General features: G+C 43.0%; 2 protein-coding genes across 7 annotated transcripts in view; one reads left to right on the top strand and one right to left on the bottom strand.

The window, feature by feature from the left end:
* The window catches only part of LOC122539262 (putative E3 ubiquitin-protein ligase HERC3), a 94,382-nt gene extending 89,612 nt beyond the window's left edge, over positions 1-4,770 (top strand). For all 4 annotated transcript variants that reach the window (XM_087979957.1, XM_087979958.1, XM_087979956.1 and 1 more), the window contains 2 exons: positions 659-761; positions 1,732-4,770. In XM_087979957.1, coding sequence (XP_087836083.1) covers positions 659-761; positions 1,732-1,940 — 312 coding nt within the window. In that variant the 3' untranslated portion in view covers positions 1,941-4,770. The remainder of the gene's footprint in view (positions 1-658; positions 762-1,731) is intronic.
* A 1,144-nt stretch (positions 4,771-5,914) lies between these two features.
* The window catches only part of fam13a (family with sequence similarity 13 member A), a 223,677-nt gene continuing 213,087 nt past the window's right edge, over positions 5,915-16,504 (bottom strand). For all 3 annotated transcript variants that reach the window (XM_043674376.2, XM_043674377.2, XM_043674375.2), the window contains 3 exons: positions 14,381-14,580; positions 11,776-11,877; positions 5,915-10,426 (listed from right to left, as the gene is read on the bottom strand). In XM_043674376.2, coding sequence (XP_043530311.2) covers positions 10,303-10,426; positions 11,776-11,877; positions 14,381-14,580 — 426 coding nt within the window. In that variant the 3' untranslated portion in view covers positions 5,915-10,302. The remainder of the gene's footprint in view (positions 10,427-11,775; positions 11,878-14,380; positions 14,581-16,504) is intronic.

Raw genomic sequence — 16,504 nt, 5'->3', positions numbered from 1 at the left:
ATAGCGCACACACTTTCACAGCCACGCATACAACATTTTAGTGCAACGTTTTAACAAGTTCCACCTTTACCCTGTACAGGAGAATGTTCAAGCGATTATCTGGGGAAGGGGGGTTTTGGGTACACTCCTGTGTAGAACGCCAGGGAAAGTGTGGGGAGAGAGGGCAGGAGGTCAGTCATTTGGAGAAGGTGCCTGGGCTCCCATCTATGTCCAGGACTGTTCTCAGCAGCATTTCAGGAAGCCGAATTCACTTTTAATTATTGTCAACAAAATGTGCCATCAGTGTTGGAAACGCCTGTTTAATGTAATGTTTTTATTTGGACTTTGAGATCATCTTCAGATAATCCAAAATTCGGATAATTGAGGTTCCTCTGTAGTTCTTAGGGCTAAAGGGGAAAATGGGAGCAGAATGCTCCGTTGGGTGGTCAGCCATGATCATGCAGGCTTACAGGCTGAATGGTTTACTCCTGCTGCTATTTTCTGTTGTCAGTAGGAAATTTTAACCAGTAATAAATTCTGTAGTTTTGGCTTTTGATTGTCAGGTGTGATTGTGAATTTTGTGTGTGTACGTCTGTATGTGAATACTTGTATCTGTGTAATGATTCTCAAACTGTGCAGTTTCTCATGCAAAGTTTTTATGAAATTGTGTTTTTACCAGAGCGCGATATACAAAGGGGATTACCATCCTGCACATCCTACAATAAAGATATTTTGGGAAGTATTCCACGAGTTTCCTTTGGAAAAGAAGAAGTTGTTTCTGTGTAAGCGTGGCTTCTTTTGTGTAAATGTTACCTTGTTGATGGTTAATGGCCTCCCAAACAAACGAACGTTTTGGCTAAGGAGAGATGAGGACTCTGGGATTATCGCCCCACTCTGTAACGTGCAATGCTGCTCCAGGTGGTATATCTTATACCACATGTGAGTTCGGCGGGGGGGGGTGGCATTACTGCAACCTTTGAGATGTGGCCATGAGTTTTGGATCCTCCCAGTGAGACACACAGGCTCAGGTTTTGGGTCATTGAGCTTTCAGCAAGTGATTTTTCTTTTAAATTTTGTTTCCCATTTGAAGAACATTTTATTCAAATCCATTGACTGTACACAACTGAGCTCTCTGCTCCCTCAGTAAAATCTTCAGAAAAGTTTGATCAACAGGATCATGGTATTCCTGCCTTTCCTCCTCAGACTCCAACCAGCAGATCTTCAAGATAGACCACACAGTGATTGTTATTGGGTCCCATGAGTGGTTGAATCATTGCAGAAGGTCAGATTGTGCTGGTTCTGGACACACTCCAGGAGTGGCCTTATTTCAAACTGGCATGGCAGTTCTGCTGAGTCTGTGACTAGGCCGGAGGGGCTGCCGAGTGAAGGCTTCAGACAGGGTTATCTTGATGAAAAGGTCATCGACCTCAAAGGTTAACTCTTTCATGTTGTCAAACTTGTCAGCGTTTTCTTTTCTTTTTCACTTACAATTCAAATTCCTGCTGCCCTCAATACAATTTTGAAGCCATTCCCAAAGCACTTGCTTCATCCTTTCTGCCTGTTTTCAAACCTGATGCCACTTTGACCCTTCAATGTTAAATTAAATGGCTTCTTGATTTAATTTAATCTCGAGAAAAGGAAAAGCTTGGATCTGCTATGCACCCGGGGGTCTGCTGTTCAGCCCCAGTTCAGGACCCACAGCACCAATGTATGGGGTACTCATCTCATCTTGTGTCTCCTTTCTCTCTGCAGTGTTTTTGACCGGAAGTGACCGCATTCCTATTTATGGGATGGCAAGCATTCGGATGACCATTCAGCCCACTGCTGGAGGGGAATGCTACCTGCCCGTGGCTCATACCTGTTACAACCTACTAGACCTCCCCAGATACTCCAATAAAGTGACGCTGAGCATCAAACTCACTCAGGCTATCAATCACCACGAAGGCTTCAGCTTGGTATGAAACAAACCCTTTCGCTCTTGCCCTGGCAAGGGGATTTATTGATTTCTTTTTTTAATAAGCACTTTATTATTATTATTATTATTATTATTAGAGATTATTTTACAAAATACTGTCTCATTCTTTTTTGTCCTGAAAGATTATTTTACACAATAATCTGAGAGATGATTCTTTTGGCTGTAATTCCAAACTGCCGGGTACATTTTTAACTGAGTCACTGCTGTTGCTGCAGCTGCATTAGTTTTTAAAGCATTAAGTTTTTATTGGAAAGGTAACTAGTTTTAATTGGTGTTACATTAAAAGGGGGGATCGCTTGGCCCAGTTTATCCGACCCTAGTGGGTCCTTTTATTTTTCCTGAGTTTTAGTGATGATTCCTCCTGGAAACTTCTGAAACATCCATGACCAAAGAATGACTGAGGAATTTGGCACTGCTGTAGCGCCTGGTGCTGAGCAGAGAGGGAACATGTGCTCATGGCAAACTGAATTGGAATGGGGTGAGGTAGCGGGCTTCCACTTGTCAGTCACTGAGTACATTCAAGGTTGCCTTAGACAGATTTCGATGGATGAGTGAGTTGAGAGGCTGCTTCAGGCTACACTCGGCCATGTGCTGAAAGCAGGTGTGTGCTAGTTCCTCATTGTGGAAGCTGGAAACCTGAAACAGATGCAGAGAATGCTGAGAAACTCAGCAGGTTTGTCAGCATCTGCAGAGAGAGAGGGGAAAATAAAGTTCATGTTTCGGGTCCAGTCTGACATTTTATCCCGAACTGAAAGGCGCTGGAAAATAGCGTTGACCAAGGAGGAGCGAGTGGAACAGATTGCAAAGGATGTGCAAAGCAACAAAGAGAGTGTCAATGGTACTTTGTCACCCTCAGCAGCTGTTCCACTCATAACCTCCTCCTTACTCCGTCGGAAACATCAACAAAAATCATGAGGGGCATGGATAGGGTAAACAGACAAGGACTTTCCCCTGGGGTGGAGGAGTCCAGAACTAGAGGGCATAGGTTTAGGGTGAGAGGGGCAATATTTAAAAGGAACCCAGGGGGCAACTTTTTCTCAGAGGGTGGTGCATGTATGGAAAGAGCTGCCAGAGGAAGTGGTGGAGGCTGTTCCATTACAGCATTTAAAAGGCATTTGGCTGGGTATAGGAATGGTTTAGAGGGATATGGACCAAGTTTTGGCAATGGGACTAGAATAGGAGAGGATATCTGGTTGGCATGGACAAGTTGGACAGAAGCATCTTTTCTGTGCTGTACATCTCTGACTCAAAAACACCGATTTCCAGCAAATCTGAAAAAGTCATACTGGATTTGGAATTTTAATTCTCACTCTGTCTCCACAGATGCTGCCAGACCTGCTGAGTTTCTCCAGCACTTCCTGTTTGCATTTTATCGTTGGCCATTAGCATGCAGAGATAAGGAGCTTAACATCTGAGCCCCATATCAGACAAGATTCAGCTGCATAACCAGGGGCACAGGCTGATGCTGTGGGAACACAGGTTCAAGTCCTGTCGAGACAGCTGGTGGATTTTAAGTTCAATCAATATTTAGGTTCAGACAGAGCTGATCCCTGTAAGGGTGAGAATGGTGTCACTGAATGTTGTTCACCTTCCTTGTGGGGAAGGAAATCTGCCCTTTTTATCTGCTTATCAGGCCTGTGTGTGATGCCAGAGTAAGGAAATGGATTCTGAATTGCCATCAGTTCACAGGCACCAGGCAGCATGTTACCAGCGACGCTCTCATGCCTTGAATGAATAAAGGAAAACCAGATCAGTCCACGGCCATATAGAATGGCAGAGTTGGTTTAAAGGACCTGCTCCTAATTCTTAGGAGCACATGTATGACCCTCCACCCCAGGGCTGTTGCCACCTGCCTCAGATGCCACTTCTTTCGCTGTCTCTGCCCACTCACTGGAAATGCAAGGGCATCTACGTTTCTAAGTGTACCAAGTGCAAAATCAGTCTCTGGCAGAGACAAATTGGGTGCCCCTTCCACACCAAGTTTGATGAAAAGGCAACGCGGCCGGATGCAGTCACAGGTGGTGGTTGGAGATCTGGTCCCAAGGACCAGTTTCGCTCCCATCCTGAATTTACTGGACCCAGGATTCGTGGCTGTTGCTTTTATTTATTCCTGTGCTGTGTGGAACACTTAACTGCATAGGAGCCCAAAGAGGCGTTTTTAAATGGTGAAACCTAGGTGTAATTAGAATACAATAATTCATGTAAGTACAAAGTGGCTACCACCTAGTTGATGCTTTAAGAACAGGTGGTGGACTCTACTGCTTCAGAAGGAGGTGGAGGTGGGAAGGAAGGGTCATCAATTTTTTTTTTAAAGTTGGAAGTAGTTTTTTGTTAGGCAAGGAATTGAGGGTTATTGGGTAGATGGGAATGTCAAACCTGCAACAAATAGGTTGGCCATGAACTTAATGGTGGAGCAGGCTCAAATGGTTTGCTTCTGTTCCTAATTTGCATGTTCTTTCCAAGGGGTCTGTTGTAAGAATAATTTTGGATGAGCAACAAACGCTACCATTGCCAGCAATGCTCATGTGCAAGAACCTATTTTTTAAAAGAAGTTGGTTTCCGATGTGTCTAAATATTGTCTTACTGAAAGCTTTGTAAAATATTGTAACATGCTTGTACAAATCCCTAGTGTGAGAGAATGTGGGCAGAATTGTAATCAATTTTATCTTTTATTTTCATGAGTTGGAAGGTTTTGTTTCTTTTGATTTCTCATGTGAGACAAACCTCCAGGTTAAATCCAGCTATCTTGTGTATGTTTCTTTTTGTATAATGACATTTTTGAACAGATAAATAAACAAATGAAGCCAAAAGCTGTGCTCATTTCTCATGTACTTTACTGTTTTGGAGAATTTTATGCGGGGGCAAAGTTATTGCAGAGTGATCTGAACTGACAAGATTCTATTAGACCATATGACATAGGAGCAGTAGGCCAATCAGTCTGCTGTGTATTCAAGAGACCATGGCAGCACAGTGGCTCAGTAGTTAATGCTGCTGCTTCACGGAGCCAGGTTCAATTCCAGCCTCTGGCAACTGTCTGTGTGGGTTTCCTCCCACAGTCCAAAGAGGTACAGGTCAGGTGAATGGGCTGTGCTAAATTGCCCATAGTGTTCAGGAATGTGCCAGGTCGGTGCATTAAATCAGGGGGAAATATAGAGTAATAGGGTAGGGGAATAGGTCTGCGTGGGTTACTCTTCGGAGGGTCAATGTCGACTTGTTGGGCCAAATGGTCTGTTTTCACACTATAAGGATTCTATGATCATGGCTGTTCAATAATCCTCAACTCCATTTTCTTGCCTGTTCCCCTGGTTCCTAGTTTAAAATTCTTCATATTGTACTCACAGTAGCATTTCTGTGTCTACATTTAGAATCGAAAATGTCTCATGTAAACATGTCACAGACATTACAGCCTTCTGCTTGGGATGGTGCTCTGGTAGTGCCCAGAGGGTGTAAATGCAGCATGGTGTTTAGCTATCTTACATACTGGAACCATTATCACTGCAATAGGTGATAAGACGTTAGAAATGAAGGTTTGTGTTAACAAGAAGACAACTCGAGTTTGTGATGAGGAGGGAAATATTCATTAGGTACTTTTATTTTTGTCCCACTTCTTCCTGTACACCTCTGAAACCTGTGCCATAGTTATGATTTATCAAAGAAAATAAGAGGACTTTGCGATGTGGATGTACGCAATTCCAGAATGGTGAAGCAGACTCGATGGGCCGAATGGTCTACTTTCTGTTCCTCTGTCTTAAGATCCAAGCCTGTGCTGGCTTTGGGTGTAGGGAATGGAAAATATTCCTAAATTTGTACAATAGGCAAAACAAAAATTCATGCAAATGGCTAGATTATCTTTGGATTCTGGTGTGACTCCACAGTTGAGCTGTCCTGAATTCTCAGCTGGCTTGCAGATCACTTGTTTTCCTGTAATACGTTCTTTATACACAAATGACATGATGCGAGTACGTACAGCAAAAATATATTTTCTGTCATACAAAATACAATCACATTCATGTACAAAAATGTACACATTTGTTTCTTTTTGTGTAGTGTCCACATTCAAAGATAAATGTTAACACCAGCACAGTCTGCTTTTCTTCTTTTGACATTTTATTTTTCTTCCTGTAAACATTGATTTAATGCCAAGGGCCCAGAGAGTTTACATGTTTTGCAAGTTGTATCCAGACTTCTGTCCCACGCAAGAGTTATAAGGTATGTATCAAGGCACGCAGATCATGCCCATGTACTAACTCGAGTCAGCGAGGTCAGGAGCTGGACCCTGGAAGGAGCAACAGAAGCATGCAGAGGCAATCAACAGCACAGCATCTAGAGACAGAAGCGATCATGGTATGAGGAAATTCGCAATTATATTTAGTACAGTTTAAATACCAGTGGGCACACCTGTGTCACTTTTGACTCAAATGTGCTGTGTTTGGCCCAGGGTTGAATTAGATTGTTCTGCAATAACTTTGGCTTTTTTTTTTAAAAAGTACTGTAGTAGAGACTAACTGAACCAAGGAGTGGATACAATTTGGCCTTCCCTTTCAAAGCCAAGCAGTCGGTCCCAGTTTATAATTTCCATTTCGTTAAAATTGCTGTCACAAGGAATTATAATTGAAACGGTTTTGTATAAACATATGTTGTAATTGTACCTCCACACCAATAGGGGCACTGTGAGGGAAGAGTACAGTCACCATGATGAGTCAATGTAAATATGAACATAGGTATTGGCTGACAGGAGGCACATAAAATGGAAAATTTTTAACAGTGCAGATATTGGTAATTAAAGCGGTCAACAACTACACGGGGTGTACATGCACATGCACATGCACACCCTTAGGGACCCGCCAGCCTGTTACCTCATTCAACTGGAGCTCTGATCAGTTTCAATCCATCCATCTGCCCTCCCCTCCCCCCCCCCCCCCCCCCCCAAATTCTCCTTGATAGCCTTCTGATTTCTGTTTTGGAGAATTTCATTTGAACATCGGTGGCATTTTTGAAGGTCGGTTGGGTAATCGGTAGAATTTCACCACTCACGATGAAATGTATTTTCCTATCCTGTTTGAAACTGCTGGACATGTTAAAATTGGTTAAGGCAAAATACAGTGCATTCTAGAGGGGTTTTTTTTAAGTGCAAAAGACTTTTAAGTTCTCTAACAGAAGAATGCAGTATTCAGTGGGTCTAGCCAAGGAAATTACAGAACCCTCAACTTCAGCTTCTGTGAATTTTATGTTTCAATTCAGATAGTCCTCAGGCCCTTTCTTAAATTTCCCTCCTCTGTATTTTGGTGGCCTGCTTCAAAAGGATGCTATCTCTGATCTGTCTTCTCCCTTTTTGATTTTGAGTTTTCAGGATAGATGACCTTTACTGCTCTTTCCTGTATAATGTCCACCATGCCTTAGTACACTTTTGCTCAAAAATGCCACGTTGATGAAAGGCTGAGCTAAGCATTTGCAATGCTCTGTGCAAAATCTCCTTATTTGTGGCAATCTTTGGCTTCACTTTGTGTAGGTGGAGTAAGTGGAAGAGGACTTTTAAAATCAAATTTTAAAACTACAGGTGTCAAATGCATCAGCAGCCTTTTTTGTCATTGCCCCATCTCAAAGCTCCCTCTGCACCTTAAACACAAAGATTTCTGCTTTAATCAATGGAGCTCAAAAAAGGCAGGGAGAGGCTGTGCACAATGAATTACAGGCTTTAAGAAGTGTGCATAAAAGCTCATTCCACAACCTCAACTGAAATCTCTGCTGCTTCAATCATTCTCTTGTGGTGGTTCTTTACTGATGGTAAAGCTTTCAAAATTACTACTGCACGCAGGCTTTTCTATACAGTTTGATGTAAAGTCTCATCTTGCCACACAAAGCAGCTACGATTTTCGTAGCTTGCGCAGAACTCTGTGCAAGGTTGACACTGAATTCTTAGATGACCTCAGATTTAAGGGCAGCTACTCCTCAGGAAGTAGAGGTCCAGTGGAGCTCAAGGATAAAAGTATATTGGGATGCGCCAATATAATTCAGTACCTGTTTACAGGTAATCAAATCTATCCTCATTTCTATGTTTTCATTAAAATTGCTGTCAAACATCTATAATACAAACTGCCCTGACAAGCTTGCCATGCTATATGAGTACCATATGGGTGTATGTATGTGCTTTCTTAGCAACACGCAGTTACATTGAGCATTATATATTAAAAAAAAAGGTAGGAAAATCATACAAGAAGCCCATATGTTCACATGCTCATATGCGGCTCCTAGTTATTTAAATGTGGCACAGACTGGAATCCCCATGTAGTAAGGTTCAAGAATAGTTTTAGCACAAAAAGGACTGAGCTTCACACAATGGTAATTTGGGCATGGGACTGGTTTAGGAGGGGAAACTTAAGTAGGACATACCTGAACTCTATCCTTTTGTGCATTAGGCTACACTTTTGAAAAAAATCTGGTCTCCGAGCGCTTGACATACTTTTCCCAGAGTGCCCTGTTGGACTTTGTTAGGTTCCTGAAGTCTCCGAGAGCTATATTCTCTCAACAGCTTTTCAGCAGCCCAGGGGCTAATAAAGAGACATTTACTAAAAAGTGTAACAAAGCTAGACCGATGTCACAGATGGTCAGGAAAGATAAGTAGTACTATGTTTTTCCAGGTATGAAACGATCTTCAGTCAGTGTAAAAACAGGACCAGTGAAGATATGAAATGCAAATTCCTGTACTCTGTTCAAAACCACAAGCCTTTGAACATCGTTTTCAGACAGACAATGTGAAAGTTTCTTTACTCGTGATCCAACAAAGTGACTACAGAAAATCTCACCAAAGCCTGTGGTTGGAAAGCAGTTTGTAAAGCCTTGGTCGCATGCTGATTTGAGAAAGCGTACAAAAAAAAAGGTGCCACTGAACAAAGTCATATTGTATGAGAAGGAAGTGAGGTCCTTTTACTTGGTAAAAACACTTACATTCCGCAGCAAGTCCTTTTGATGCGCTACATAAAAAGGGTTTCAAAACTCTTGACTTCTGTGGAATTTTGCCTTTTCTCCAGTAAAACATTACCACTGTGGGACAGGGTTTGAGAAAGAAAAACACAATAGAGTTCTAAATCTTATCAGGAAAAGCATGCCTTGTAAGCATTAACACACCTGTCAAAACAAAAAAAGTACTTTCCAGAAACAGGTCCTGCCACAACAATCCATTAAATTGATTAAAAGGTGAGCTTTTCTCAAAGTGACTTGCAATTCCCAAACTCGAGTTGTACCATCCAGGAGAAGAGATTTTAACATCACTGCCACTTACAAGCAGCAATGAAATGCTTTGGCTGAAACCACACCAGTTACCTGTTTCATACTCTGTTCAATTCATCTCAAACTCCCATAAAAACAAGACTAATTTGTGCAACAAGTTGGGGCTCTAAAGCATATATATTGTATATTAAAAACGAAAGTAGTGACTCAACTGCACAATTTCTCTTCCTCAGCCTGTCATTCTACTTTGCATTTCTGCAAAGATCAATATCTAAAAAGCACGAAACTCCAGTGCTTCTTTCTAAAAACTGGATGCGCGCAGAAATCTTTTTTTCAACTTGCTAGTCATTAAATTGATTCTCGTTTTTGACATCAGTATGAAAACATCCTACAAACAAAAACAAAGTCTAATTTCCCCCTTTAATGAGGTTTGGAATATGTCACCAATAATTTTGTTCCATTAAAATGTGTAGAGAGCCTTTTAGGTCCTGCAATCATGCTGAAGAGGGTGTGGAAAATCCCATGACTAGATTTCAAAAGAAGAAATGACAAGCTATGAAGAATATCCAGTTTTCAAGGAACCAGCCTGTTGATTTTCTGATTGTTCTGTCATAATGTCTCACACAGTCCAGTCCTGGTACGGACTAGCTGGCTGACTGTACAGGCTTGAACCTGAAGCACACGCAGTTCTGATGAGCTGAAGGTCAGTTCAATCTGGGATCATCTGAGACAAGTCTCTATGAATGGTTCGCTTGCAACATACAAAATCCATTGTGGTTTCCTTCAAGACCTCTTGTTCAAGGAATATCTGGGATATACGGATAAGGATGGCACCAAGTCGGAAGGATAAACCTGTTTGATCAAAACCCGTCCTACAAAAAATAAACAAAAAAGCACAGGAGACGTCAGGGTAGCAATTCCTCTTGGTTGATGTCTTGCAGCACTGTTGGTGCCAGACATGATCCTTGGAGAGGCGGCAAGGCCAGTATATATTCAGGCTGTGTTTTGTCATTTACTGCCGTCCACGATAAAAGGCCAAAAGCACCCTGTCGTCATGGCTGTGGGGCCATCCGCTAAATTAAAGAGGCAATGAAAATCGACACTGCTGAGGCTTTCAGGATTCATACAACCTTCGATGGATCTTGTTTGCTTATGAGCACTTCCAAGAGCCTCAGCTTTGCCTTGATGTGTTTGTATTCGCTGTATTCCTCGGACATGGGCACGCGATCTTCCTTCTGAACAGTCCTGCGCAAAATAAAGAAAACCGTGTGAATCACAACAGCAATGCAATATTTTCAAAACATGTTTGCCCCCCCCCCCCATTCCCTTCAAATTGCTGCTCTACATTGTTTACTCATTAAAGGTAGCAAGAAAGGGCCTTGCATTAATGAAGTACTTTCCCATCCTCATGACTAGAATATTAATCCAGAGACCACTCTACCACCCCCCATAATGTTCTGAGGATCCGGGTTCAAATCCTACCATAGCAGATTGGTGGAATGTGAATTCAATAAATTAAAATAAAATCCAGAATTAAGATTAGATTCCCTACAGTATGGAAACAGGCCCTTCGGCCCTACAAGTCCATACTGACCCTCCGAAGAGTAACCCACCCAGACCCATTCCCCTGCCTAATGCTATGGCCAATTCACCTGACCTGCACATCTTTGGATTGTAGGAGGAAACCCACACAGACAATCACCAGAGGCAGGAATTGAACCAGAGTCCCTGGCGCTGTGAGGCAGCAGTGCTAACCACTGAGCCACTGTGCCACCCCACTAAGAGTCTGATGAGGAGTATGAAACTGCTAACTATTGGAGATTCATTAATTGTCTAATTTACTGATGACTTTTAGGGGAGTAAATCACCATCCTTACTTGGTATGGTCTACATGAGTCCAGACCCACAGCAATGTGGCTGACTCTGAACTGCCTTTCTGGGCAAGAAATGCCGGCCTAGCCAGTGACACCCATGTCCCATGAAGGGACTGAAAGAGAAATGATGTCCCAAGCGGCTCAAGAGGGGCATGGTTAGGGTGACTAGCCAGAAGTCTTTTCCCCAGGGTAGGGGAGTCTAAAGCTGGAGGATATAGGTTTAAGGGGAGAGGGGAAAGATTTAAAAGGGTTCTAAGGGGCACCATTTTCACAAAGAGGGTGGCGCATGTATGGAAAGAGCTGCCAGAGGAGGTGGTACAATGACAACATTTAAAAGGCATCTGGATGGGTATAGGGAATAGGAAGGGTTTAGGGGGACTAGGTCAGATTGGACTGTTTGGTCGGCGTGCTGCACATCTCTATGACTGTATCAATTTATTGTGTTCGTGATCAACACTCCCACTAGGGGGCAGTGCCTGCAGCTGCTGAACCTGGAGTAAGAAATGCCCAGGGTTCACATGCCTATCAAGCACTGACCATCACCCTGGCAACTACTATTGTAAAGGTTCAAATGAGGGACGACATTTGTACATTCAACAGAGAATTCTGCATGTTTGATTCATGAAAAAGGGAAAGAAGGGCTCCTTTGAGATTCATTTAACACTTGATTAATGGCCATTAAATATCACCATTAACAAGTTCCGATTAAAAAAAACCAACCTTCCATTTTCCTGAAAAAATGTGTCTTCAAAATCCCTCAGGCTTTTGCGAAGCCTCTTCTTGTCAGCTCGGGCTTCTTGCAGTTGTTCCAGAAGTTCTGGCCTAGAAATGTCAGGACAAAATGTATGTCTTAAATTATTACATCGCATTGAAAAGTCAAAAGCACGGAGAATATATACAGTCCTCTGGAAGTGACTTCAGACATTGGTGTTTTTGAGAAAGCCTTTCAATACAATGTTGTCTTAAGGATACTTGCAGAATCAGAGAATGTAATATATTTGGCTCCTCATGTTTGTACTGGTATCCAAGCAGTATCTCAACTACTGGGACCTTCATGTTCCCACTTTCTCCCTCGTGCACTAGACATTATTCCTTTTTGGATAATAATCCAATGTTGCCTTAAACAGTTCACTGAAACCTGCCTCCACCACTCTCTCGGGTGATATATTTCAGATCCTAACCACTAGATGCACGATGAAGTTTGTCCTCACGTCTCCATTCTTTCCGTCTTTTGACTCAGAACTCTCTTGTTCCGGAGCCTTCCACCAAAGGGAAAGGTTTGGCCGTACCTACTCTGTCCGGAACCTTCATGATTTCTGAACACCTGAATCAAACTTCCTGTCAACCACTTCCAAGTGAAACAGCTCTAATGTCTCCTCTAATGAAGTTCTACATCCCTGGAATCATTCTCCTGAATTTTCTTCTAATCTCACCCTTTTTCTCTCTAACGTCTTCACACCTTTCCTAAAATGTAGCATTCAGAACTGTTCACGGGGCACCAGACAAGGCTGTAGGAGTGTGTTTTACACAGATTTAACATAACCTCCTTGCTCCTGTACTCTGTGCTCATATTGATAGAGGCTAGGATTCCATTTGTCTTACTAACACTCCCTTCATCCTTCCAGCCACTTCAGCAATTGTTCCCTTAAATATTTCCTATCAAAAATCACTTTTCCATACAATAATAGGACCACTCTCCAGTGAGCAGGTGGCATGGGCAATAACAGACCCAGTGAGACAAGACTTGTGATTGAGAACGCAAAAAGGTTTCTACCACCATCAAGCTGTTCATCCTGCACCACGTGAGGCTTGTATTAAAGCAGAGGCAACCGCTCAAGCGAGTGTTACTGGTGCAAGTTCCACCTGGAAAGCAGCTGCACGTAAATGGAATGTCATGGGTCTGCTACATTTCCACCAATAATTGTAATGGATGTAACATTGTGGACACCATCAATACAAGTTCTTGCTAAATGCAGCGTAATATTGGGCACCTTGACCCAGGACTAGCCTGAGGTCTCATGTGTTAAAACACACTGATCTAAAAAGGAGGGAATTATAGAATCATTGAATCCCTATAGTGCAGAAAGAGCCCATTCATCTCATTGAATTTGCATTGACTCTCTGAAGAGCATCCCACCCAGACCCAGCCCCCCACTGTATCCCACTACCCCACAATTTTCTTGGTTAAATCCACCTAGCCTGCACATCCCTGGGCATTACGGTCAATTTAGCATGTCCAATCCACCTAACCTATACATCTTCGGACTGTGGGAGGAAACCCATACAGACACAGAGAATGTGCAAACTCCTGGAATCGAACCTGGGTCCCTGGTGTTGTGGGGCAGCAGTGCTAACCTTTCTCTGGAGTCTGCAAGAAATGCTGCATCAATCGCAGAAATCTTCTGATACCTCCAGCTAGCTTTGAAGTATGGAGTCAGCTCATAAGCATGGGGAGAGGAGAAGAAGAGATGAATAAAAAAGAGAAAAAATGAGAGAGAGGGAGAGATGCCAAGGGACATACAGAAAAGCAAAGAGGGATAGAAAAAACAGAGAGAGGGGGTGATTACAAGCAAGACAGAGTGAGAGGCCTTCTAATTCCACACAAAGAATTCACAGGAACAGCCCATTTAGCCTGTATTTATGTCATCATGTAATTTCATCCCACCATCAAAATATGCTTCTTTTCCCTTCAGATTACTGTCTGGCTTCCTGTAGAAAATGCACTGATAACATTCGCTATAACCACTGCCGGTGGGAGTAAGCTACACATTCCATCTGAGGAGCCACAGAATGGTTAAAAGGAATGACATCAAATCGGTTTAACGGGAAACCAGGTGGGAAAGGAAAAGCTGGTTTGATTGGATGGGAACGAAACAAGATGATATAAATACTGGCATTGACCATTGGGCTGAATAGGCTCTCAACTGTGCTGTAACCTCAAACCTCACCGCCATTTTCAAATCTCCAATCTGGCACAATGATTTCTCAAAGAACAAGCCCCAACAGTCTTTCCTGCTGGTTATAACCTTTCAACTGTGGTATCATTCTAGTAAGCCTTTTCTTTTTAGCTTTGACCTTCTCCATTGCTTCTACACACCATCGCTGTGATTAGCGATTGGACTGATGTCCCAGGAGCAACGTTCCTTCAAATGCTGCGCAGCTCCGAGGTTCCGCACACGCCAATGGGCGGCAACAACCTTTGGCGCCAGCACAGCCAGGATGGAAGCTCAGGAGGTGGGGCAGCCCAGGCTGCAGGAGAAGGAGGAGCAGCAGTGAGGGGTCAGAAAAAGACAAAGACACTTGCACGCACGCTCTCTGGACTCACATAGAGGCAGAGTGCAGGTTGGAGAGCCTCAGATCAAGGCTGCATCGAGTTGGCGCCCTGTCCTCAGTGGGTGACACAAACCCATCGGTGTCATCGTCCAGTTGGTCCAGAAAGCTCCGGATGGTGAAGGCTGACTTGCCGGTGACAGCAAAGTCAGTTTTGGTGTTGAAGTCATCTTCGGAGCCATCTTCCTCCTCTACCTGAGGAAGGAAACAAAAAGCAAACTAAGAAACTAACCCACGCACCCTTTACATCGTACCAGCATCTTCCCCATCTCTCTGGAGACTTCAGCATCTCCCTGCCTTAGGACCATTCTTTGACTGTGACCTTTGGCTTACGGATACTTTTACAGCCAATCTGGAGGTGAAGACTCAGGAATTTTTTTCCACTGCATTACTTTGGAAGTGTTTTTTTTCACAAATGGGAGATTTAACAGCTTCCTGTACAAAGCGTGTTCTTGAAAGGGCACCTGCAAAAATGAAAAGTTAACCAAGGAAGGCAACATTTTTAGTAGGATGATCAGCAGACTTCTCAAAATCAGTCTAATATATTTGTGAGAACCAAATCTGAGGTATAAACACCAGTGCAAAAATGATAACCCTGCTGCAGCCCAAGACCAATGATGAAGGGCTTTTGCCCGAAACGTTGATTTTGAAGCTCCTTGGATGCTACCTGAACTGCTGTGCTCTTCCAGCACCACTAATCCAAGACCAATGCACGTCAGTACTACACTTGCTGACAGTAGACGGGCTTGCACGCCTAGCACTTAATGAGCCTCTGCACACCAGCAACTCTGCACACTGCTGGAAAAGAATGGTCTACATTTCTGGTCACCCTGCTATATATCTGTCTATCACTTCCGCAGGTAGTTTATTCCACATATGAACCATCCTCTGTGTGAAAACATGACCTCTCAGGTCCTTTTAAATCTTTCTCCTCCACCATTAAAAACATGTCCCCTAGTTTTGAACTCACCCACCTAAGGAAAAAACATCTGCCATTCACCTTATGCGTGTCCCTCATGATTGCATAAATCTCTACAAGCTCACCCCTCAACCTCCTACATTCCAGTAAAAGAAGTTTCAGCCCATCTTTATATCACAAACCTTCCACTGGCAACAGCCTGGGAAGTCTTTTCTGCACCCTCTCCAATTTAACAATATTCTTCCTATAGCAGGCTGACCAGAATTCTCCAGAAGGGGCCTCACAACATCCTGTATATCCTTAACATGACATCCCAACTCCTATACTCAAAGGGCTAGGCAATAAAAGCAAGCGTGCTAAATGCCTTCTTAACTACCCTGTGTGAATGTGATGCAAATTTCAAAGAATTATGTACCTGAACCCGGAGGTGTTCCTGTTGTACAATATTACCCAGGGGCCTACCATTAATTGTACAAGTCCAGCCTTCGTTCATTTTACCAAAATCCAATACCTTGCATTTATTCAAATTTACCTCCATCTGCCACTCCTCAGCCCATGAACACAACTGATCAAGGTCCCTCTGTAACCTTAATAATCTTCACTTATTCAGACTTTTGGGCGTGGACCAGCATTTAGTTGGATACTGGATAATCTGCACTCAACTCCACTGGTCTACCTTTGTGTAAAATGCCTTTCCCAACAAAAATACGACAACTGTCCCAGCAACCACATCTGTCAAAGAGATGCCTTGTTCTAGATCACTGCTGAGTGTGTGTGCACGCGTGGGTATGTCTGTATATAAAGAAGTTGCATGATTCTAAGTGCCTTTCTCATTCTGATTAGAAGGTTACAGAATCCAGACCACTTTCCTTTGGTTTGAATTGGTTTCCCCGATTAAACTATTGAGAGAAGAATTTCAGCCATTTGTCCTTTTTTGCAGGTGCCTGCTGCCTGTCAGTCAGTCAGTCAGTCAATAAATAAAACCACTTAAAGCACACACTGGCCAATTTTGCCAATGAGGTAGTTCATCAATCCATGTAAACTAATTCTTCACAGCGTTAGCTTTTACAGTGTGTACCTATAAATTATCCAAATTCATTTTGTCATCACTGAAGTTCCAAGAAGAAACTGGTCTCCTCAAGATGACGTTTGCTCTGATGACACAGGCTTGCTCAATTGCTGGCAATGTTCATGGCAGGA

This window comes from Chiloscyllium plagiosum, unplaced genomic scaffold, assembly GCF_037043375.1.
Source record: "Chiloscyllium plagiosum isolate Xiang-an unplaced genomic scaffold, Cpla_swu_hap1 HiC_scaffold_36, whole genome shotgun sequence".
Taxonomy (NCBI): domain Eukaryota; kingdom Metazoa; phylum Chordata; class Chondrichthyes; order Orectolobiformes; family Hemiscylliidae; genus Chiloscyllium; species Chiloscyllium plagiosum.
Note: the sequence above shows the minus strand (reverse complement) of the source record. Positions and strands in the feature narration are given on the sequence as shown.